This window comes from Dipodomys merriami, unplaced genomic scaffold, assembly GCF_024711535.1.
Source record: "Dipodomys merriami isolate MVZ:Mamm:240054 unplaced genomic scaffold, mDipMer1.0.p SCAF_4, whole genome shotgun sequence".
NCBI classification, from domain to species: domain Eukaryota; kingdom Metazoa; phylum Chordata; class Mammalia; order Rodentia; family Heteromyidae; genus Dipodomys; species Dipodomys merriami.
Genome location: NW_027205603.1, coordinates 35,237,307 through 35,264,124, shown reverse-complemented (window position 1 = coordinate 35,264,124; position 26,818 = coordinate 35,237,307). Strand labels below are relative to the sequence as shown.

The following is a 26,818-nucleotide window of genomic DNA, read 5'->3' as shown; positions in this document are numbered from 1 at the left end:
GGAGGAGAGCCAGTATCCTGGTACCCATAAATACCAGTGGTATCCCACAAAATAGAGTGGATGCAGTATATAGGGAACAGAAGTGGGAAGAAGAAGGTGCCTTCACTGTGTGACTCTGACCCCAGAAACCATGCACTCAGTTTAGGATAATCAGCTCTGTTACTATTCACAGCAGATAAATTCATGTTATGTAGAATTATTCAAAGAAACTAGGTCTATTGGATGCAAAACTTATTTTTAAGTCTCTGTAATTAAAACAGTGTGGTATATCTGCATGAACAGACTCAAGTGTGCATGGCATATGATGAAGACAGCAAGCATAATCAGAGAAAGGAAAAAATGTGTTGGAGCAACTAGGTAGCCTTCTAGGAAACACACAACCACACACACACACACACACACACACACACACACACACACACATCACATCTCACATAACACAATAGGATAAACTACAAATTATAAATGTATGATGTATTAAATGTAATAAAATGAAGCTCTCAAATTTTAGAAGAAAGGCCAGAAGGCTGTGCAAGAATACTCCAATAAAATATTGTTTTACCTAGCAAAAACAAAATAAAGCACAAAAGTCCCTATTTAAAGTCAAAAGAAAAATGAAAACAAAGTACATAGAAAGAAATATTTACAATTTAGATCTCAAAAATTGATCTTCCTAATATAACACAATAAGAAGAAAACAACATAATGAAAAGGAGAAATATGAATGGAAAGGAAATATAAAATGCCATTTAGCCATAGGAAAAGATACTTCCTTTCAATCATCATTACAAAACATACAAAATCAAAATCTCATTGCAACATTTCCACCTATCAGATTATAAATCCCAAATCTGAGAATAAGTTTTTTCATTAGTGGACATTCTCAAACATTATCAATGACAACAGATTCTGTGTGCTTCTCTCATGGAGTTACTCACATTGCATATGGATAGTTTTTAATTTATACAAAAATCCCACTTTGAAAAACTTATCCTGCAAATATAATTGTACAGGCCTAACATGATGCTGCATTTGGTTGTAATAGTAAAAAGTCAAAATTAGACAGTATTTGCTTAGGCTTGTGCTTATCAAGCAACAGTGTGTATACTCACATTGTGAGATATTGTGCACATATAAGAGAAAGCAAGCTTTCCTACATGTGAAGGTGAGACTTCCTTTATTGGAAAAGATACATCAAAATTCTCAAGATATATTGTTTTCTTTCTTATAATTATTGGTTACTGTTATTGTAAAGGTGATGTACAGAAGAGTTACAGTTATGTAAGTCAGGTAATGAGTATATTTCTTTTTGAACAATATCACCCCTTCCCTCCCTCTCTCCCAGTTTTTCCCATCCACAAGTTGTATAGTTCATTTTCAACAAAGTGTCTAGTGAGTATCACTGCTGCATTTGTTCACCCTTTGTCCCACCCTTTCTGTGTTGCCCAAAGACAAAACAAGACAAAAGGTAAAGAAAAGAAATAGTATAAAAATCTCTTATTTCTATATCTTGGAGTTCATTAGAAAAATATTATTTTATATAATCATATGCACATAGCTATTGAGCTTTTGTGACTAAGACTCTCCTAAGAATATCATCCTTTAGTCTCACTGAGTGCATGCCTAGAGTAATTTATCATTTCCCAGCAAGATAAATAGAAAGCACACAGAATGAGGGAATTGTGCACATATACACAATGGGATTTTACCTCTAGCTATGCATCAGACAAAGGACTCATATCTAAAATATATTTAGAAGTCAAAAAGTTAAATCCCCTGAAAATAAACCCTCAAAGAAACAACAACATAATTAATAAATGGGCTAAAAACTTGAAGAGAGACTTCTCTGAAGAGGAAATAACAATGGCTGAAAGATACATGAAGAAATGCTCAACATCTTTGGCCATAAAAGAAATGCAAGTCAAAACAACATTGAGACTCTACTTCACCCAAGTCAGAATGGCCATCATCAAAAAACAAAAAAACAAAAAACAACAACGAACAATAACAGATACCTATATGGATGTGGCCAAAAGGGAATGCTACTGTACTCTTGGTGGGAATGTAAACTTGTTTAACCACTCTGGAAAGCAGTATGGAGTTTCCTCAAAAGAATAAACATAGACCCTCCTTATGGCCCAGCAATTCCACTCCTGGGCATTTATACAAATGACCACAAACTAAGCCACACTAAAGTCATCAGTACAACCATGTTCGTAGCAGCATTGTTTACCATTTCTAAGATATGGAATCAACCCAGATGCCCCTCAGTGGACAAATGGATAAAGAAAATCTGGTATATATATACACAATAGAATTCTACAACTCCATCAGGAAGAATGATATTGCACCATTCCTAAGGAAATGAAGAGACTTGGACAAAAGTATATTAAGCAAAGTAAGCCAGGCCCAAAGATTATTACTTAAATAATAAAACAAAGTATATATTATTATAAAATATAGGAAAATATATATAAAATATCTCTATATCTAATCTATAGATTACATAGATATCTATCTATATATATTTCAGCTTCTGTAACATACAAAACAAAAAATCCTACCAAAACATTATTCCAGAGGAAATGAAATATAGAATGACACCTTGTTATATTGTTTTGATTTACACTCTATGTGAATGGACTACCTATTCAAAAACTCACATAAGTCAATCATGAGGAAATATGTCTGTTTTAATGGCTTTACTAAAGAGTCCACTTTAAGAAAATCAAAACAAAACTCAAAGCTGTGTTTTACACATTTCCTTGTACAATTTTTTTTGCTTCCTTTCCCACTAGGGCTTTTAAGACTGATATATTTCTTCCTTTGACTTAGAGAGAAGATAAATAACCATGTTGATGAATGGCTTGAGGATTTGGGATGTTCTGTCAACAGCATTGAGAGCATTATTTCTCCAGTAAGACTGAGTATCTGTCTTCTGTATTCCAGCTTTTCTTAATAAACTGCATGCTTTACTCTGTAGATCACTGTTTTTAACCTATGAACAACACCCAAGTAGATGAACAGCTATCAAGTGGCAGCCAGGGTTACTGTAGGTGGAAGGAGAGTGTCTCATTGAGATAAGAAACAAACACCCAGGTTCCAGGTATTTTATTTGCCCTTTTTCATATTTTACATTCATGAACTGTAGCTTTGTTAGTTAAAACAGTGCTTGTGTGTGTGTGTGTGTGTGTGTGTGTGTGTGTGTGTGTGTGTGTGTGTGTGTGTGTGCGCGCACGCGCGCGCACATCCACATGCCAGTACTGGGGCTTGAACTGGAGGCCTAGGCACTGTCCCTTAGCTTTATCTTCTCAAGGCTAGTACTCTACCATTTGAGCCACAGCTCCATTTTTCTTTTTCTTTTTGTTTTTTTTCTGATGGTTGACTGAAGATAAGAATCTCATAGTTTCTACCTGGGCTGGGTTTAAACTGTGATTCTTAGATCTTAGCCTCCTGAATAGCTAGGATTATAGGCATGAGCCTTGCTTCCCAGTTAAAACAGTGTTTTATAACTTGTTTCATTTAATAATGATATAATGCAAAATGTAAAAGTTCTTAAATTATAAATTTAAAAATAAAACTTCTGAAAGCAAGTGCCTTCACCTGATGGATCAGTTTGCAGGTCTGGAGAAGTGAGCCAGGTTTTAACAACAGGTAAGACAAACTTAGGGCTCATCAGGTGAGGGGGGAAGTCTTTCCAAGTGCCTTTTCTTTTCTTTTTTCTCTTCTCTTCTCTTTTCTTTCCTTTTTTTCTTTTCTTTTCTTTTTTTGTGGTGGTGGTTCCAGGGTTTGAAATCTGAGCCTATGCTCAACAAACTGCTTAAGTTACTCTCCAGCCTTTTTTGTTTTAGTAATTTTTCACAATAGGATCTTGTGCTTTTTGCCAAGGACAACCTTGGACCACAATCCCTTTATCTATTCATCCTGCATAGTTGGAGTTATAGATGAGAACCATCATGCCTGATTTGTTTTGGTTAGATGGAACCTTGGGAATCTCTTGGGATACCCAAGACCTGTTATTTTTCTGATCTCTGCCTTTTGAGAAATGTGGGTAATACAGGTTTGTGCCATTGTGCCTGGCCTGTTTTAATGTGTGTGTGTGTGTGTGTGTGTGTGTGTGTGTGTGTGTGTGTGTGTGTGTGTGTGTGTGTGTGTGTGTGTGCATGCATGCATGTGTGTGTTAGAGAGTATGTGAGTGTATGATGATATTGGGGCTTGAAGTCAGGACCTCTTGCCCTTATGTGGCTTTTTTTGCTCAAGCCTTACACTTTACTCCTTGAGCCTTACCTCCACTTCCAGCTTTCTGTATCCCTATTTAAGCATTTTGATTTTTCCCTTCCTCTCCCCGAATTAGAGAAGTGTATATACAAGATGCAGGGCACTGACATCAAATACAGTGAAAACAGGGCTTATACCATGGGGGAGGAACATACAAAGAAACAAAAAAATCACATGGTACATTATACATACATTAGAAACAATAGCAAGCAAGAAAAAAAACACTTGTGTCCCTATCTTGGGGTTCATTTCGCTTAATATCATCTTATATGGTCAAATGTACATAGCTTTTCACCTTTTCATCATGGTGATTTCGTGACCCTTACCCAGGGACCCCAATGAACTAGACATTGACATATACTAGTAATTGCAAATAAGGGAAACCATGGGACCCTATGTTTCTTTGGGCCTGGCTTACTTCACTTAATATAATTTTTTCCAAGTCTTTCCATTTCCTAACAAATGGGGTGATGAATGGCTATAATCAAGAACTCTAAAAACAACAGATGCTGGAGGGGATGTGGACAGAAGGGAACTCTACTGCATTGTTGGTGGGAGTGTAAACTTGTTCAGCCACTCTGGAAAGCAGTATGGAGGTTCCTCAAAAGACTCCACATAGAGCTCCTGTATGACTCAGCAATCCCACTTTTGGGCATTTACCCAAATGATCACAAACAAGACCATACTAAAGCTACCAGCACAACTATGTTTATTGTAGCATTATTTACCATAGCTAAGATATGGAATCAACCCAGATGCCCCTCAGTAGATGAATGGATCAAGAAAATGTGATATATATATATATATATATATATGAATTCTATGCCTCCCTCAGAAAGAATGACTTGCTCAATTTTTTTAAATGTCTCCTTAACTATTAGAACACATTTATTGAACATTAACTCTTCTTCTTGAGGACCAATAGAACTTATACTAAACTCAATCTATTTTTCCTTCAACAACTGATGCAAAAATCAACCAGTGCCAGGTGTCTGTATTCTTAGCTACTCAGGAAGCTGAGATCTAAGGATCACAGTTCAAAGCCAGCCCCAGCAAGAAAATCCATGAGATGCTTATTTCCAATTAAGCACTCAGAAAAGGCTGAACATGGAGGTGTGGCTGAAATAGTAGAGCACTAGCCTTGAACACAAAGAGGCTCAGGGGCAGTACCTAGGCCCTGAGTTAAAGCCCTAGGACCAGCAAAAAAAAATCAACCATGTATAATTCATTGCCATGTGAAATTAAATATTTAAGTAAGTACATTGTCCCAATTTCAAATGTAATATTGTGAATATGAAAGTACAGTTTTAGTTGCTTTAACAGGTAGATGCTGTTGATATGTTAGTATGTTTATATTAAGGAAGCAGCAGTGTGGCTCAAGTTGTAGAGAGCCAGCTTTGAGAGAAATAAACCAAGCAAGAACGTGAGGCTTTCAGTTCAAGCCCCAGTACTGGAAGTATGTTTATATCAATAGGCATAAATACTATAGTACTTTAAAGAGGGTTATGTTTCTTTTTAGAAAGAACATTTTCTGTTTTTGACATGTGCTCTTTCCCAAGGAGGTGAAATTAGAGATGGTGAACCAGGATTTGGAGTAGAATGAAAATCTATTGCAACTCAATAATAAAAAGACAACTCAATTAAATATTGGCAAAGGATCTGAATAGACAATTCTCCAAAAAGATATGAGAATGAGAATATAGCCCATGAGAATATCTTTCATACAATCAGTCTTCAGGGAATTGCAAGTATGATTCATAATGAGACACTGTTTCACACCAGCAAATATAGCAGTAAAAATAATACAAAATACACACAACTTCTATATACATTTTTATAATTTGGGGAGATGAAGGGATATAACAAAATGCTTAAATAAGGATACGGGTTGACCCGGGGCAACAATGATATGTACAAGACACTATATTGAAAACAAACTTTATCATTTTGGGGTGGGAGTGGAAGAGGGAGTTGTTGGGAAGTTGGGAAGGGAAGGGATGGTAAGGGAAAAACAAAGGAGGAGGTAACAATGCTCAATAAGAAATGTATTCATTACCTTACTTATGTAACTTTAACCCCTCTGTACAGTATTTTTACATAAAAATATATATGGAAAAAAAGTAAGCCAGGCCCAAAGAAACATAGGTCCCGTGGTTTCCCTTATTTGCAATATCTAGTATAGGTATGAGTCAAGCGGAAAAGGTCAGATAATGTGATGTTAGGAAAACGAACCCTTAAATATGTATTTTAATGTTTTCGTTTCTTTCATGCATGTGTTTCTAACGCATTTATAAGATTATTTCTTTGTTGCTTTGTATGTCCCTCCCCCACAGTGTAACCCCCGCTTTCACTTTATTTGATGTCAGTATAACATGTGGAGGAGATGGGGACAAACAAGTCGTTTAAGGATTCAGGTGGACCTGTTGCAACAAGGAGAAGTACAAAATGTCATGTCAAAGCAAGCTTTACAATGTCGGTGTTGGGGGGGAGGGGGGTATGATTGGGTTGGGGGGAGGGGGGAGGCTGGGAAGGGAGGTGAAGGGTAAACAAAGGAGGAGGCTGCAATGCTTGGTAAGAAATGTATGCATTATCCTGCCAATGTAATTGTAACCCCTCTGTACAGTATGTTCTCAAATAAAATAAAATTAAATTAAAAAAAAAACAGACAACAATGAGTACAGATGAGAATGTATATATTACAGCTGAGAATGTAAAATGGAGCCGTAACTTTTGAAAACAGTTTGGTAGTTTGTCAAGATGTTAAATACAGAGTTACTACATATTCCCACAATTTTATTTCTAGGTACATATACCAGAGAAATGAAAACATACCACACCCAAAATACTACAGATGTTCCAGCAGTATTACAAATAATAACTGAAAGTAAAAGCTACTCAAATGACTGTCACCTGACAGATTTTTTTTGTTGTCTAGGAATTCAGTGGATAGAAAAGAAATATCGCCACCTGCTCTAACATGCTTAAGCCTTGAAACCATTATGATGAACATATTAAACACACATTGCATGGCCTCATTTATATGTAATATCCAGAATCATTAAGTCTACAGAACAGAAAGCAGATTAATGATTCTGTACAGCTCTGAGTAAAAAGAGCAATGAACGAAGAATGGCTGGCTAGATAGGTAATGGGTTTCTTTTGGAAAAAAAGTTTTAAAAATTAGATTGCAGTAACAGTTGCACATCTCTGCAAACACACTACATTACATTAAGTGTACACTTTAAATGAGGGAAGTGTTATGGCATGTGGCTGTATCTCTAAAATGGTGATTATTAAAAAAAGAACTTAAAAAATGAGGAGTGTACCTTGTGACAAAAGGAAAGATGAAAAGGAAACTTACCAAATGTGAAATGTGATGTTTTACAAGCTGAAGACTTACATTAAGTTTTTAATTGTTTTCATATTTTTGGAAATCTCAAAATCATTCTAGTAAAACGTTAAAACATATTAAGTTTAAGACCTGTAATTTTTTTAGTTTATGATTTAAATGTTTATTTGAGTTAAAAGGAAATGGTATATGTTAAAAGATAAAAGCGAATTTTAGGAGGATAAATATGGAATGAATGAAAGCCTGACTGAACTGTCACCAAGAAGAGTAAGAAAACACATGTTCTTTTGTATAGGACTGACAAGATTGCTAACCAGAGCAGTGGTTCTAGAGACAGAAAGTGAAAGGGGAATGCTTGCCAAGCACCAGTAGCTCATGCCTATAATCCTAGCTACTTAAGAGGCTTAAATCTGAGGAATGAGGTTAGAAGCCACCTGAGATAGGAAAGTCCAAAAGATTTGTATCACCAATTAGCCTGCTAGCCTTTAGCAAAAGTTCCAGGACAGTGTCCAGGCTCTGATTTCAAGCCCCAGTACTGGCACAAAAAGATTTAAAAAAGGAATGCTTGAAAAAAAAAGTTACATTAAATCCTTGGATTTGAAAGCCAGTTAGGTACATGAATATATTTGTGAATTCAGTTCCAAGTTCCTTTTTGTTATAAAATGGTAAGTGGTAGAAACTGTTACTTTCTAAAAAATAACTGAGATTCCATTTCATCCCAAGTAGAATGTCCACCATCTAGAATAACAAACAACAGGCTGGGAAGATGGCTTAGTGGTAGAGTGCTTGCCTTGCATGCATGAGGCCCTGGGTTCAATTGCTCAGCACCACATAAGCAGAAAAGGCTGGAAGTGGTGCTATGGCTCAAGTGGTAAAGTGCTAACCTTGAGCTGAAGAGCTGAGGGACAGTGCCCAGATCCAGAGTTCAGGCCCCATGATGGACCAAAAAGAAAAAAGAATACAAACAACATCAGACAGATGTAGGGGGAAAGGACTCCTAATATACTGTTCTTTGAATGTAAACTTACTCAACCACTCTGGAAAGCAGTTTGGAGAGTCTGCAAAAAATGAAACATAAAACTATCCTATGATCTGGACATATCACTCTCATGCACTTATCCAAAAAATTTACAAATGAGAATACAATAAAATCGCTTGCACAACCCTATTCATTGCTGCACTATTCAACATAGTCAAGTTATTAAAATACCCCAGGTACCCCTGAATGGACAAATGGATTAAGAAAATATATCATGTATACACAAGTGAATTTTACTCATTCATTAGGAAGAATGATATTATATCATTTGCAAAGAAGTAGATAGATCTGGTAAACATTTTGTGAGGTAAATCAGGCGCATGGAGGCAAAGAACACATTTTCTCTCATATGTAGAATCTAAAACTAATTTGTAAATGTAATTTATAAATGTAAACACAGATATGCCAATGTACACAAATGTATTAATCTAAGTATGGTATTTGCAGGAGAGAATTCAAGTGATGTAATTCCTTAGTCCAACAAAAGGAATATCAGGAAATTGATACATAAGATGTAGGGGAATATGTCAAGAAGAAGAGGGTAGATGAATGAAGAGAGAAATGTAGGAGACAATGCAAGATATAATATTCAATACATGTCTTAAGAAATTTTAAAAAAATTGAGGGAGATGTTGGGTTAGGAGAGATGGAAATGATGAAAGAAGTGACATTAATTGATCAAGATGCATTGTATTTATAAACTTATTTGATGCATGGTAACTCCTTTGTACATATACTTAAAATATTAAAATATAATGAAAAATAAATAACTGGCAAGTGTGAGAAACATATTTCACATAATTTTAATTAAAAACCCAATTTTCATTAAAGGAGACAGTGATCTTCATATCTAGGTGTTTGAAGACACAAAGTCTATATCTGAAGACACACTTCTGCAATTTTTGGAGTGTCACTAATGATCTTTAGATGATTAAGCAAATACATTAGCGTCTGGATTTTTTTAATTGTTATAACACCAGCCACACTGGCTACTACACTGTGGTAGAAATGAAGGTCTTAAACAGAAAGTATGTGGATAGGCCTAGTAATCTTGTTTATGTTAAACTCCCAATAGATTTTGAAGCATGTTGATGCTTGTGACCCACTTGATATATAAACACCTCAAACATCTCTTTTAGATCTAAAATTGAGCATTTCAGAACAGCTTTGGTGGGGGATGAAAAGATCTGAGCATCTGCATCTTGTATATACACTTCTCTAATTCGGGAAGGGGAAGGGAAAAGTGCTTAAATAAGGATACAGGTTGACCCATTGCATTGTAACAATGAGATGTACAAGATACAATGTTGAAAATGAACTTTACAACTTTGGCTGGGGGGGGGGTTGTAGGGGTGTAGTTTTGGAGGTGAGAGGGAAGGGATGGTAGGGAAAAAACAAAGGAAGAGGCAACAATGCTTGATAGGAAATGTACTCATTACCTTGCTCATGTAACTGCAACCCCTCTGTACAGTATTTTTCCAATAAAAATGTATAGAAAAAGATCTGAGTATCTAGAGAAAGTATTCTATGGGAGTCAAGTTTGATATTGTAATTCATAACTATTTTTTATCATACTGGATAAATAAAATGTTAATTGGTGAAAGGTAGGAGGTGAGGTGCAATATCATTTACTGAGGCACCCAGTGAGGAGGAAGAGATGCTAAGTTCACCATTTATAATCAGAGAGGAAATTAGTAAGGGACAGTAGTATGTAGTGCTGACAAACAGTCTCAGTTCTCAAATACTGAATGTTAGAGCTGATTGCTTTCTGCAATGGAATTAACAGAATTATTATCTGTAGCTAACTTTCTTAAGAAATGTGATATTCCCAAGACATATTTTTTTTTAAAAAATAACCTAAAGAAACTTAGGTATTACAGAAGAAACAATCAAGAAATAGAACTTTGTACCAAGGAATAGAACTTTGTACACAATAAGTTGTGAAAAGTTATTCAGATTCTCTCATATCTTTAGATCTATCAAGATGTTGTGCCTGTGTGTGCACATGTGTGCACTGGCAATGTTGATATGTTATACTAGAGCAAAAGTGGCCAAATCATTAGAAAACATCTCTTAGTGAATAAAGTATTATTTTAAAAGGTGTCATTTCCTCCACAGCTTTTGAGTTGAGTCTTCTCTTCCATAAAGTCTTTTACAGGTGATGTCCCCTTTGTAAATCCACTTTATTGTTGATCCATACACTTGCTTATCCAGGAATATCTTAACCAAAGCTTCATTCACTTAATGGAAAAAATTATTACTTTGGTGGGGGGGAGGATTGGATGGGGGTGAGGAGAGGATGGGAACAGATGGGAAGTTGGAAACAAAGGAGGAAGCTACAGTGTTTGAAAAGAAATGTACTCATTATCTTGCCCATGTAACCCCTCTGTATAGTATTTTCACAATAAAAAGGTAAAATAAAAAATTATTAATAATTTCTTACAAATCCTAATGAGTCTCCAGATTATGGCATTAGGGATTAGTTCTTTCAGCTAATGACATTTCAACTGAGGTGGCATTAGTTTAAGCCTTTTGATTTTTCACATTCTTAATACTCCCCATTAAATACCCTTGAATGACTAAAATCCAGTCTATTATTGAAGGAGGCTAAATCAGCAGTAAATGGTACTTTGCAAAGTCTTCAGTCCAGTTTGTGAACTCTACAATATTTGCCTGGTGTCCCACTAGCCAATCTCACTTTTTTTTCTATAAGGTGTCCACAAAGACACACTAAGCTAATCTCCTAGGAATATGACCAGCTGGGTTCCCTTGTCTATGCTTGCAAGAAATTCTGGCACATGGTAAGTTGAATAAATAGTTGACTTGAAGTTAGTCTCAGCTCCTCATCCTTCTTTAATCAACATTATTCATACCTACCGAAAACTGGCTCACATTTCCTAGAGAAAGCATTCAACAAATGGCTCTAGCACTGGCATGCCTATTTTCTAGTCCCTGGGCGGTGATTTATCCACCTCCTAAGTGCTTTTGAGGATGTATTACCTGATAACTGGTATTAGTGCAAATTGAAACCCAGAGAGAAACAATTGTTAGGTTCCTTCCTCACATTTCTTTAAATACAAGTTCCAGGCAGATTAAAATGCTAAACTCAAAAATCTAAGTTCTGAAAATGTATTAGCATTATATAAGTCTTAGCAGAGGCACTTTAACAGACTTTACCATATAAGCCTCAATGCCTGCTTTAAACAAACCACAAAACTGAACAATATTCATTGTAAATGCAAGTGGGAAAAATATTTGTGACATGAGATAAAAAGTTAATTTCCTTAAGTCACAAATAGCTCTTAGAAACTAGTAATAGAACCAGACTTTAGAACACTAAATAAAAAATAATTGAGAATCACTATTAGAAAATATACTTGAATATAGTAGAGAATACAATTGTCTAATAGGCATCTAGAAAATTATACCTTCTCACTATTAATCAAAGGATTGGAGTAGCAGGCACCAGTGGCTGACAAGCGTAATCTAAGCTACTCAGGAGGCTGAGAACTGAGGATTGTGTTTCAATGCCAGCCTAGGGAGGAAAGTCTGTAAGACTCTTACCTCCAGTGAACCACCAGAAATCCAGAAGTAGCACTGTGGCTCAAAGTGGTAGAGCACTCACCTTGAGGGACAGTACCCAGGGACAGTACCCAGTAGCCCAGGGACAGTACCCAGGCCTAGAGTTCAGGCCCCAGGGCCAACAAAAAAGAAAAAAAAAAGGTGATGAAAGTAAACTATAACAAAAAACAGCTGTGTGGTGGAGGCATAGTGGAGAAACTGCAAATAACTCAATTACTTTCATTACCAAGGGTTGGTTTGGGTTTAGGAAGCTGAGCTGAATTACAGAAGAAACAAGAAAGAATAGCAGAGGTATTCAAGATATTGCTGGTGAATATTTAAAACTTATGTACAGCATCTACAAAACACATTTTACTGTTGGAAGCTTACTCTAGGGAGATAATTCATATGGCCAATATTTTAGCTAAAAAGTTATTCATGTCTTCTGGGTGCCAGTGGCTCATACCTGTAATCTTACATACTCTGAAGGTTGAGTATGACCTTTCAAAGCCAGCCCAGGAAGAAAGTTTGTGAAACTCTTTATCAATAATTAGCCAACAAAAAGCTAGAAATGGGAGTATGACTCAAGTGGTAGAACACCAGCCTTGACATAAACACCACTTGAGAGTGAGAACTCAAGGACCTGAACTCAAGACCCAGTACTGTTTCAAAAAAGGTTATTTAATCTCATCAACGCTGAAGAAATTGGGAGCAATCAGAATATTAAACAGTTGGAAATCACTTAATACATTGTTCTATAGTTAACAATAGAATACTATGAAATCATTATGATACTGAAGTAAAATATTTAAAGAAATAGCTGCTTACTGTCTACTATAAAGTTAAAAGAGCAGATGTTAAATCTTAAAATGTTTATTTCTGGGTAAATTTCTGTAATTTCACTTTCTTATTATTTAACACAACTACCAGATTTTCCATTTATTCCTTCCTTTCTTCTTCCCATTCTCTTCTCTGCTCTTTTTCCCTCTCTTCTTTCCTCCCCCTCTTCTCTGTTACTGAGTACTACCCCCAGAGTATTTTTTTGGTTGTTTCTTTGGTGTGTGTGTGTGTGTGTGTGTGTGTGTGTGTGTCTGTGTCTGTGTCTGTGTGTGTGTGTGTGTGTGTGTGTGTGTGTGTGTGTGTGTGTGCTGGTATCTCCATACCAGCTCCATGTTCAACTCTTCTGGATATCTCATTTGGCTTTGGCTTTTTTATTCATGACTGTGCTCTACCACTTGAGCCACACTTCCAGTCCTGCTTTTTGTTGGTTATTTTGGAGATAAAGACTTGAGGACGTTTCCACCCAGGCTGGCTTTAAACTGCAATCCTTTGAATCTTCATCTCCTGAGGTGCTAGGATTACAGATATAGACTACCATGCTCAACCTGAAGGGTTTGCAGTAAATACATATCACATTGTAAGTACTAAAGGTTGGCTTGCTATAATATTTTATATACATTCATATTATCTTCAATAATACGTGGATGTGACAGCGTTTTCCAGATAGCTCAGGATTATGGCTGGGAAAACCATGTCTGATTGACATACATTCACATGCATCAATGCTTTTCAGGCTTCAAACATGAACTGTACTAAATTACCTCTATCACATGTCTTCAGGTAATTTATTCTTCTTCCTTAGCTGTGTTTTTCTGTGTATACAAGCCCACACACACATGGAATAAAGTGTGTAAGTTTCAGATGTAACTGTGTAACATATGATGCTGAATAGTCTGTCTATATTCCATGAGATAGAATTACTTATAAATCCCATGGAGAATGGGATTTGAGACCTTCCATGAAAGTAGTATAGACAAGAGAGGACTGGACAGCAATGTCATGCCATAAAAGAATGCCTGACTCACACAGGAACACCTGGACACATGCCGTGAATCATTTCTTTTCCTCTGTAACATTAAGCTGTCCTTTGGCAAAACTACTCTATGATTGGGAAGTCAGAAAAGTGGCTACCTTGGGGGTCAGTTACTGGGTTAGTACCTCTGGGTCACAGGCACGATTTTCTCTTGATCTGAATTTGATTACCTGTCTTCATCTTCTGCAAATCCATGAGCTGTCCACTTATGACCTGGGTTGTTCTCTGAATGTAACCACACAAAAATCAGGTCCTTCTAAATACACAAATAACTAATTGAATTCTGAAATTTTGTCTTTGGGATAAGAGGCTAATAATACTCATTGTTCTCTTAGCAACAAATGCGTAGTAACTGTTTCTTCATAGACTGATTTGAAGGATTGTTTAGGTTTACCATTTGTAAGAATTCAGAAACATACAACTTGTCAAAAGTATGCCAGAGACAGGTCTATTTAATTGGAGCTATTTTTAAATGGGCTGTCCTATCTACCATCAAGCTCACCAGAGTGTCATTAGCCCTAATTATCTTCCTGAGTTTAATTGATACTTAACAAAGAAGAGCATCAGAGGAAATATTTTATTCTTCTAATATTTCCATAATAACATATTGCATTATTACAAAATCAAAGTTGCAGCCTCATGACCTGAGTAGGTAAAACATACTTTGCTTAGAGGAAAAATGTTCTTCAAGTCTACATGAATGGTTTGAAAACATGAATTAAATAAGCTCTTGTCAAAAAAATCAAGTCACTTTTTCCTTACATTTGTTCTTAATATTTTATTTTGGTGGTGCTGGGCATCAAACCAAAGGTTTTGGAAATGCTAGACAATCACTCCACCTTTGAGATATATTCCCATAGCCCTAATATTCTTTAATACGTGACAAATAGAAGGACCCATAAAAGATGCTGTTAACGCTGCTGCTGCAGGATCATACAGGAAGAAGGAAATGACATTCAGTCCCGTACCCTCAACTTTTGGGTGATAATTAAAAGGGCCACGCTATATAAATAGAAAAAAAGTTATCTCAAGTGCCACTGCATAGGCTCATGACACCAATCCAGGCCTATTTCATAAGCTACGGTGAGCACAGATAAGGAACGTATTTATTTAAGGCCAGTGAATAGACTGGTGAGACCTAATGTTCAGAAATCCTGATTTATATATCTGGGTTGATGTAGAAAGATTTCATTTATTTGTGTGCATTATAACCACAAGAGCCCAAGGACAAGGAAAGAGTAGTCTCTTCATTCTTTCAATGACACACAAACATGCAGCGCATACTAGCTTGTTCAGTGACTTTTTATGTACTTGTAATTCTATTGTAAAACTGTAATATGGGACTGCTAGGACTCTACATGGTATGGATAGGAAAACCTAGTAGACCTAGAGACTGAACAACTTGCCTGAGATCATGTGCAAAGCCCAGGGCAAGGCTCAGTAGACTCTTATTTGTTTCCCACACTGAAGTATGGCTTGTACCAGAAGTATCAGCATCACCTGAAAGTGTTTTTGAAGGAGAAACTCTCAGACTCTGCTCTGGTCCAGAGGACCCTGTGCTCTGAAGAGGGTCTAGCAATGTGGGTTATAACATTTCTTGAACAAGAAATTTCTAGAACAAGAGTTAGATATAATTAAATTCAAGTCCATTGCACTCTCACAACATGGTGTGCTTCTCAAACTTGAATGAGTATAGAAACCATCTAGATGACTTTTTGAAATGAAACTCTTGACACAGTAAGGCTCAATTTTTCTAACTAGCTCCTGCTCCTGTTGATACTACTGGTTTGGGGACTACATGTTGAGAAATAGGATGTATGATCTTGGAAGCCAGGCTGGCTTTGTTCTGCCCTGAAATCATATTATTAGAGGAGCTTCTGAGCCATATTTGGTATTGAATGGGTACACATGAGTCAGAACGATGCATATCTGAGATACAGACCATAGAAAAAGTAGTCCAATAATGATTGAAATGTGTCTTCCCAACCTGCCTTCTCAAATTTCTTATCACAACACAACTTAATCATTTACACACAGGAACTGTCACATTGCCTGCCAACATGACCGAACTGAAACCATTTTACTCCTTCAATTGAATATGACACTTTGGATTCACCAGTGCAAGTAAACAACCATATGTTTTAGAGCAATGGATGAAAAATATAGGGTGAAGGAAGGCCAAAGAGAATGGAGCAAAGCCTGAAAGTATGTAATGAAAGAGGATGTAAAGCAGCAGATGATTTGAATTTGCTAAATCTGAGAATTGGTCCAAATCCTATCCTCACTGGGTTAGGAGTTAGAAAATAATCAATGAAGGATGAGAGACAACAAATGGACAAGAAATACACATTTTCTTCCTCTATGATGGCTTAAAGCTGTTGGAAGAAGTTGAGTCAAAGTTGGTGCAAATGTCAGGAAAACATCACTAATGGGATAAGGATGCCATGCAATAATTCTTGAACAAAGCATTAATGAGCTGAAATTGTGTAGATTGGCAAAACAGCCATGGAGAGACAAAACTAACCAGCCTCTCTTGGATTTCCTTCTCTTTGTGAAAAGCAAGATTTTCTAAACCCATAACAAAACATTTGAGTTTTTTAAAATCAATCAAATATTTCATAAATATCCCACAGGACACAAGGCAGTATTTCTTCCTAAGTGCAACACTTGGGCACAGTAAAAGCTACCTAAGGAGTTGGATTGGCTGAACGCTGATAAACACTGTGTGTTGATTGTAATAGTTGGGCTGTAGTGATTTATAAGAAATAATTTCAAAAATGGATTCTGGAAAAAGTACAACCCTCAAGAGTAGGACTTCAGTATATTTTTCATTATGGCAGAATTCCTCAGCAGATTGAGAGTAATTATGATGTATTGTATTAAAATAGTGCTATCAATATTACTTTAAGTTTGATTAAAATTTAAACAAGTTGTAATGAACAGATACAATGGCTCCTTCTGACCTTTAAAGATCCAAAGTCTGGAAAAGAGGAAATAATTTCTCAAAATTAGAGTATAACCAAAGTTTTTTGAACTAACATTCAGAATATTTAAGTAACTGGTACAACTCAATATTGTAAGCAGGGACATTTTTCAAAACATTGCTCTGAAAGGAAGATTACATAATAGATATACTATTAACATTTCAGGACTGGCTGCTATGAGGTAACTTTTGATATGAATATCTGATGATCCTTTAAAAATTCTTCCATCTGATTATCATAAAAAACTAATTAATTTACTTATGAACTACACAACCAAATTCCTATGAACATACATTTTTAAAATCTTTGTTGGCAAATGCAGTATAATTCATAAAACACAGAACTACAAATTTGATAAACCCAAATAGAAGACCAGCACTGGAATAAAAACCCTATGCTTGGTGGACCCATTGCAACAATGAGATGTACAAGTTGTTATGTCAAAAAATGAACTTTACAACTTTGTTGGGGGGGGGAGGACCAAGGGGGGGAGGGGGAGTGTATGGGAAGGGATGTGAAGGGGAAACAAAGGAGGAGGCTACAATGCTTGATAAGAAATGTACTCATTATCTTGCCCATGTAATTGTAACTCCTCTGTACAGTATTCTCACAATAAAAAAAGAAAACCCTGTGCTTTTCACCTAGTATTACCTCCATTTTGGAGTTTATTGGACTTAGATTAACTAAGAAAAATGAATTACACATTAGACCCATGCACATAAGGGAAGATCCTTGCTATTATGTGTTTATCATAGTAGATGCTCTGACACACCTGCCCCCAGCCTCTGGGAAAGTTGGTCAGAGAACATCCTCAAAAGAATAATCTCAGATAACAACTCCCTCTGGGGTCTCAGAATGGAGAGAGCCACATTTCCTAAGTTCACAGCCTCTTCCCAGGGCAGCCAGCACACAGTGATGAAAAAATATGGGCATATAAAGGCTCAGTCCCTTGACTTCAATTAGCGATGAATCAGAAGGGTCATTTCAACTTTTAGAACACCCAAGCCTTCAGAACAAATGACTGAAACCCAGTGTAACTTCTGCTGACAAACCTTCTTCCTGACCTAAGAGCACAAGCTTTCTCAGTCTCAACCCAGAGAATGCAACCTTCTACAATGAGTAATCTAAGGCTTTCTTGAATAACTGTCCAAGAACCAAGATGATAATGACTAAAACCCAGGCTTCTGGAACCAGGTGAAATGCAAGGTGTTGAAATGACCCAAACTGACCTTAACTTCTCAGTTCTTGAACAGTGAGCTATCTGAAATGCTTTCTGGGGTGCTGTTTTATATATTCTTAGGGGGAGAGGATCAGACCTCAGAGAGCTGTACTCTCCAGTGTTTGATCTAGCTTGATCACTAAAGTGGTCTGGTTCTTCTGCTGACAGATCATACTTCTCAAAGTGGCCATACAAAAGGCAGGATGGTAGAGAGAGAATGTTCTGCACACTGAGACAAAAGACTTCCCTCTCCTGGGATCCCCCAATTATCTAGCAGACAGGCGATTTCTTAGGCCTCTCTCTGAGAGTACATGAGTAAAAGAAGAACATTACTTTTTTTTTTGTGAAAATACTGTACAGAGGGGTTACAATTACATGGGCAAGATAATGAGTACATTTCTTATCAAGCATTGTAGCCTCCTCCTTTGTTTCCCCTTCCCATCCCATCCTCCCCCCACCCCTCCCCCACCCCACCAAAGTTGTAGTTTGTTTTTGACCTAATGACTTGTCTCATTGTTGCAATGGGTCCACCTGTATCCCTATTTAAATGATTTGTTTTTTCCCTTCCCCTCCACAAATTATAACAACATCAAATACAGTGAAAGCAGGGGTTATACCGTGGGGGAGGAGCATGACTTCTTTTCTGTTGCAGATGATGGCCTTGTGTGGCTTTTCTCTTTCTCAAAAAGTAGTGTTGGTGGGTTTTCTCTTGACCTTTTAACGCTAACTAGCAAGTTAAAACTTGTGTGGGACCATACCTGTGCAGCACAGGTGACAAAAAGGGGCGAACCATTGGTACCAGTTGTGGCATTATCAGGGTATCAAAAAGGTTCATCACCATCTAGAGATGGAGACAACCTCTGTGATGAGGAAGTTCTGGGAAAGCCAGTAGTAGGTAGACCATGTTATCTGAATGTCCTTATCAGAGAAAGTATAACCTGGTGTGAGAAATTGCTAATCGCTACCCAGAGCTAATTAGTGTGGCAAGAGCAAAATTGTTTCCAATAATCTAATACATTAACTTCTTCAATGAATCAGAGACATGACATTACAACCACAGGATGATGATGTCTATATTCTAGATGGAGGAATTATGTTTCAATCCAGCTTCTCTGGGACCATTGGCTTCCTACCTTTGGTGGGAGAGTTTGTCCTTCATTAAGAACTTAAGGCCTCCTCAAGTGGTAGAGTGCTAGCCTTGAGCTGAAGAGCTGGAGGACAGCGCCCAGGCCCAGAGTTCAGGCCCCACGACCGGACCCAAAAAAAGGCAGGACTTTCAGAAAGAGCTGCACCCCAATCCAGACAGCCTGAATCTTGAATAGTCTGCTGCTATTCTCTTCAAGTCATAGGGGCTTATCTTGCCTAGAAGGGCGAGTCCCTGGTCTGAGAAATGTTAGGAGTGTGTACTTTTTCTCCTCTGACTCTGCTACCTTGTTTCTTTTTCTTGTTTTTGTTCCTTACCTGGTGCTACAGGATGCTGTGTACCTGGGCACATGACAAGTAACAGCCCAGAAGAGAATCACTTTGCCCACCAGAACCATCTGGAATTTTTTAAATAAGAATATCTTGTACTTAAACCAGGCCTTACCGCTTAAAACACAATCATATATATGCATTAACTCAGTAAGACCGACATCAGCCTAAGGACTTAGGCAAGGGACATATTTTGTATTCCTTGTGTAATTCACACATTTTCAAAAAGAAAAATTGGGACATGGGGTCTGGTAAAGGTCATGTTTTTTTCTTCCTGACTTATGAAAATAGAAAAAAAAAGATTGTGAAAGCATAAAGGTTGCTACATATAAATATAACAAGTTATTTTATAAGATAGAATTACATGAAGCTTGTATAGAAATTTCTGGAAATATGGTTAGCCTAATTGCAGTATAAGATAAACCTTAAGGCTTCCTTTAAAACTCATTTTAATGATTGGTTTAAACAGAGAGGCTGGATATTCAGGGACTGAGAGGAGACTGAAGTTAGAGCTCCAAGAAAGTGACTGACAGTAAATAATATAAAGGTCCATGATGGAGGGTTTAAGCCAAAGGCAGGACATTCCCTGTAACCTGCAAATTCCTAGGACATGTACTTTCTGCTCCTCTTCTGAAATATCAGCTCCACTTCTCCTCCTGTGTGCAGTGGGCAAAACTTACATAAAATAAAATTCAGTCAATGCACACATGCTTATTAGAGGTACACAAGGTGCCAACTATTTGCTAAGAGCCAATTAAGAATAGGTCATAGTTTAAGAATTAGACCTACCCATTACTTGTTATATGAAAGCATAATGGCTGCCCAAACCCAGAATCACTCAATGTCTGTATTTTGTGATAGACTCATAGCTGCATATAACTGGTATCCATTAAGGTTGATGGGGTCACTACATGGTACCAATCTTCCCAACAAGTTCAGAAGAGTTACAAACTTTATCTCTGCTGATTCTGGATCTTTCCAAAGTAGGTGCTTAATTTTCTGCTGTGATACTTTGCCAACAGTAAGCAGCATTGTCTCTCTAAGTGAGTGACTTTTCACAAAATCAATGATTCTTAAAAAGTAGAAGGGTCCTTGTAGATTGGCCACTTGAATTTCACATAGCATAAAAACTCCTTCCCTAAAGGCCAACTTCTGACAAATGGTCATACAAACATGAGGCGGAGATTCATTTGCCACTTTCTTTGCACAGAAATGATCCACTTGTGTGCAAATACTGTAGCACGTGACACTGGAAAGTGGTAATCTGTAGGGTGCATTTCTGGGACATAAAAATGTTTCTGGAAAACCTGGAAAGCCCCCCTGTCACCTCTATGTAGGACACATTCATAAAGCAAATGTTTCCCCGCTCTAATTTTTGTGAACTCTCGGATGGATTAAGCCAAACATCTCTGCATTTTACTCCTTATTGCTACGGTAGCTAATTTGTGCTTGTGGGAACAGCAATTTAGAGTTATTAGTGAAAATGAAAGCTAATTTCAAAAAAGACAAACATCTAAACCTAACCTGAGTAAAAGCACTTAGAGATGAATTTATCCACATTCCCCATCTCTATCTACAAGACAAATATTACTTGCAGTAATAAGGAAGTCTGGCATCAAGCACTTGTTGAACATACCTGCAACCCTTCGATGGCCAGTTTAAGGATTGAAGGTGTCAGTTTGGAGGCTTGTTTGAAGGAAAAATTACTCCAGTCTATAATTAAAATGAAGCCATTTATCTGAAGCTCAGGATCTTCAATGAGAACTTCCAATGACAGCAAGATGGCCCGCAGGATGTCTGTGAAGGAGTTCCTGTGACAAGAACAGGAAGGAGAGTTGAGTATGAATATAGAAAGGTGACAGATAAGACCCTGTGGGCAGTGAATTTGGTGTCTTTGTGCCACTGTTTCATGAACCTAGCCTGTAGAGTCCTCTTATACCAGAAAGACTATAAATATATTTGCTAGACTTCCCAGGAGCAACACTTCAAGACTCCCAGGATGGATATTTCCCTTTGATCTGACCCCAGCTGCATCCCACACTTAATGAGCTGTTGTGCTTCTGTGTTCCCATGACTGTGCTCTGCTCCCCCTGCTGCACTGGTGACATTCTGCTGAAATACAGCTCTTACCCATTGCTCTCCCTCACTGAGCTCCGATATCCTCAAGGGCACACACCAGGCTATATTCCTGGCAGCATTTCCAGTAACTGAATGTTCCATGAATCGTTGCTGAACAAATGGACTGAGATCTCAATCCCAAGGTGCTTATTTCAAGTATTTTTATTTCTAGAATCTTGCCAAGAGTATGAAAACATCCATGCAAGGGATGCTACCTTTTAGCTTTCGTTGATCATAGAAAGAGAAATGTAAAGCAGGAAGAATAGCTTGTTTGCCCTGATGGTCTACACAACATGGTTCTGGAAGGAGATCACTTTGAGTACATCTGTAACAATAACAGGCAAACCTGTTGAATGAAAACTGGACTGACAGCTTTCCAGTGTGGTGTGTGTTCCTCCACATCATCCACTCGCTCACCAGCTCATTTTTGTTGTTAATAGTTTTCAGATATGAAGAAATGATGGCACTGTGCTATTTCATTCTAGAAGTTATCTGAGGTACATATCTAATGTCATAGATGCTCAACTTCAAGGCCTTTCTTACATGAATATAAAGGATGGAAAATGATGCCAGAAACCTGCCATTAATTTTGGATTTCACCAATATCATAAGTAGCGTCTTGTGAGATCAGTGTGAAATGATTCCTAAGATTTCCAACCTGATATTAAATTCTAACAGCCAAAGGTCTCCAGATTCTAGATCAAGTTAGGTGGTAAGAATTTACTGAATGCCTATTATAAACTCAGTGTTGTGTTTCCTGCCTGAAGTAGTATATCCTAGCTCTACTTTCAGAGATCTTTAGTTTGGTTGTTGGAGGTTAGCAACATGAGATAAGAGGGATTGACAGAATCTGAGCATATAGGCAAGTAAGTACAGATAAGTAAAGTCTTGCAATATGTCTTGAAGAGTAGATCAGATTCTGATGGGTTATTGGGATAAAGGAAGTAAGATCTTTCAGGAGGGAGGACAGACACAAATAAAAAATAAAAATATACAGTTTCTGATACTTTTAGTGAAGGTTTCACACTTACAAGAAACTAAAATTTTACTCCCCAAGTCAACCTATTTTTGTTAGTCCTGCTATATTGGAAAATGCCTAAAGCCTCCCCAAACTACATCTTTTTGACTATATAAACATGGCAGATACCCTAAAATGATCTCCTGGTTAAAAAATTGTTCTTGCCAGCTGTGGTGGTGTATGCCTGCAATCATAACACTTTGGAGGGAGAGGAAAGAAGATCAAGAGTTTGATGTAATCCTCAACTACACCTGAACTATACAGTGAGATCCAGTAGTATTAAAAAATACATACAAATTCTTAACATTGTTAGCTTTTAGATGTGTTTCTTTTCATTTTGAAAGACGCCATATTCCCATTAACATGAGGTAAATTTTTATTGAGGTATTGCTTTTGTTTTACATCATTATATAATGATCCAAGTCCCCTTCAAAGACATCTCTCATTGGGAAAAAAATATTGAATTAGAGAATGGGATCAAAAATTATGAGGGTAGGCAATTCCAAATAGAAATATGGACACACCAAATGGGAAAATAGAAATTACCAACAGTGTTATCATGGAGCTCATGCTTGTGTTTAAAGCTTTCTTGGAAAGATTATACACAGGAATAAAATCAGGGCTGAAGAACTGGGCCTTAGTATATAGTACTATGTACTATGCATAGCCTTAGTACATGGTAATGAAGTTGAATGAAGAAGAATTAACAAAAATAAAAAAATATTTCCTTATATTCACTGTATTGAGTCAAAAAAAAGAAAGAGAAGAATATCTTAAAAATTGAGAATACATGTGGAGTCTTTTGAAGAACCTCCATACTGCTTTCCAAAGTGGTTGAACAAGTTTGTACTCCCACCAACAATGCAGTAGGGTTCCCTTCTGTCCACATCCCCTCCAGCATCTGTTGTTATTAGAGTTCTTGATTATAGCTATTCTAACTGGGGTGAGGTGGTATCTCAATGTTGTTTTGATGTGCATTTCTTTTATGGCTAGGGAGGTTGAGCATTTCTTCAAAAATCTATTGGCCATCTTTCTTTCCTCTCCCCTATCACCCAGCAATCCCACTTTTGGGCATTTACCCGAATGATCACAAACAAGACCATACTAAAGCTATCAGCACAACTATGTTTATTGCAGCATTATTTACCATAGCTAAGATATGGAATCAACCCAGATGCCCCTCAGTAGATGAATGGATCAAGAAAATGTGGTATATATACACAATGGAATTCTATGCCTCCATCAGAAAGAATGACATTGTCCCATTTGTTAGGAAATGGAACACTTGGAAAAAATTATATGAAGTGAAATAAGCCAGGCCCAAGGAAACATAGGTCCATGCTTTCCCTTATTTGCAATAACTAGTATATGTCTGAGCCAAGCAGAAAAGATCAGATAAGTTCATGTTAGGGAAAATGAACCCCAAGATAATGACTCAAATGGTGTTTCTTTCTTGCGATTGTTTCTAACATATTTATAAGATGATTTCTTCGTTGCTTTGTATGTCCCTCCCCCGCAGTATAACCCCTGCTTTCATTGTATTTGATGTTGGTATAATTCGTGGAGGGGAAGGGCAAAAAAAACCATTTAAGTAAGGATACAGGTGGACTCATTGCAACAATGAGATGTACAAGTCGTTATGTCGAAAAACGAACTTTACAAATTAGGTGGGGGGTGCAGGAGATGGGAAGGGATGGGAAGGGGAAAACAAAGGAGGGGCAACAATGCTTAATAAGAAATGTACTCATTACCTTGCCCATGTAATTGTAACCCCTCTGTATGGTATTTTCACAATAAAAATTTTTTAAAAATTGAGAATACTACAGGAGGCATGGCTCAAGAGGCAGGAGCTAGTAGGTTAGAAGCCTTGAAGTCATACCTCAAAACCCCCTCAAAAAACCCCCTCAAAAACCAAAAATGTGATAAACTACATTAACACAAAACTGTCTGCAATTCTTCATCTCCTATACATTAGTTATAGCTTTATTGAGATGCACTCCCCTCTTTATGTGACATACTTTGACTAATGATATGTACACAGATGTGACACTGAGCCAGTTCTGTGACTAGATCTCAGAGGTCACCCTTGTTGTTCATGTTCATGTTAAAAACATGCCACATGCTAGGTTGAAGGAAAGGATAAGACATACTGGGAGCTGCTAGTTAACTAGCAGCTTTTCATAAGAAGCTGTGTCAACCTTGTGAACTTGATGTGCCCTACACATGCATGAGAAATAATTTGTAATTGGTTTCTAAAACCGCTGAGTTTGTGGATCGTTTGCAGTTTTTCTTGTCCTTTAACTGCTAATGATGCCTCAACCAACAAGGAGAGGAAAATGTGCCTGCTGGAACCCCCACTGGAGTATTTGGCATCTGGCAGAGGAAAAAGCCTGTTTTGACATGTTGGCAAAACAGGCCTATATTTGAGGGAGATGCTGACCCTGATTACCTGCCACTGCCATTCACTATACATGCAATCACCCACAGAAAAGTGAAATTCATCAGGGGCAACTTTCTATTCTTCCACATATGCAAGCAATTTTGCTCATTATGAGAAATGGAAATGCAAAGGAGCTTTGCAAATTAGAAAACCCATCCCCAAAGGAGGTATCATTTGTATTTGCTTAGGTATGGAGAGGCCATTCTGAGTCCTGCTACTTTCCTGGTAGTGATGGTAGCAGAAGGCAACAGGAAAGTTCCTGAGACTTTTATCATGGAAAAGTAGTAAGTGGAGGTATGGTTCCAGTGGTAGAGCACTGGCCTTGAACATCAAAGCTTAGGAACAGCACCCAGGCCCTGAGGACAGGCCTCAGGACTAGCACACACAATAAAAATATGAACATGATAATAAAGTGTGCTCCTTAGGTTCTAGGATTTGGAGTTATTCAGATTCGGATTCAAATCCTGGTTGTTTTATATACGCTTAGCAAGTTGCTTTATCTCTCTATGGCTCATGTTTTGCATCTATAGGACAAACATCACACTTGCCTCACTGATAAAGCTAATACCCACAAATACCTTAGCAGAACAGCTGACTCAGAAAATGCACAGAAGGTGTGATGCTCATTGTGGTTTTCATTAGTATGAGTATATATGATATCAGGTAGAAAGTCAACAGGATTGCAAAGTACGTAGGCCTCACAAGAAGGAGAGATTATGTAAGGCTGGGTTTCTCAGAGAGCCTTCAATTGGTCCATGAGGAAAAAGAAAGTCAGGACATAAATAGAAAGGGCAGAAGGAGCCATGTAGATAACAGAATGAACCAGTAGCATTGCACTTTACATGAGAGCAATGGTAAGCTTGTCTGTGCCTGGGGCCAGTGCAAAGGAATGTACAAGTAAAATCAGAAATGTGATGTGCTCTATCTTCATTCTGCCTGCTTTAGAGAACTCCAAACTGGTCACCCAAAGAGGGCAATGACAGCTGCTGGGCTTAAGAGAGAATTAGACAGGCAGCAAGGACTCTGCACAGTTGAAGGATGTGGATTCAAGTGTAAGTGTGAGGAAACAATAAGGATGAGAGAACTGTGAAGGACACTACCTGAAAGTAAGTCACTGACTAGGTATGGGTGTGAAGAGTGTACTATGAAGGACAAGAGGGGCTCTGTGAGTTAGGAAATGAATCTGAGGGCTGTAGCTGGATCTAATAATTTATTACACAGTAAAGATCAGAAACAGGCATTATTTACATTAATATCATTTGACATTAGGGATGACTAAGATTTAGTCTGCATTCTACCTCCAAAGTGTGATAAAGGACTACCATAAGTATATGTCAGGTTTTCAGGAGAGAATATGCCTTTCTATTCCTAGCCTAAGAATACTTGCCTCACTAGTCCATGCTACACCAAGCTCTACTAGAAGGGAGAATGTGGTGGATTTGCTTCTGTATCTCTGGTAACCACTA

General features: G+C 37.5%; 1 protein-coding gene across 3 annotated transcripts in view; it reads right to left on the bottom strand.

Moving 5' to 3' along the window:
- Clvs1 (clavesin 1) overlaps positions 1–26,818 on the bottom strand; it is a 169,471-nt gene that overhangs the window by 65,206 nt on the left and 77,447 nt on the right. For all 3 annotated transcript variants that reach the window (XM_069990793.1, XM_069990794.1, XM_069990795.1), the window contains exon 3: positions 21,413–21,587. In XM_069990793.1, the coding sequence (XP_069846894.1) occupies positions 21,413–21,587 (175 nt within the window). The remainder of the gene's footprint in view (positions 1–21,412; positions 21,588–26,818) is intronic.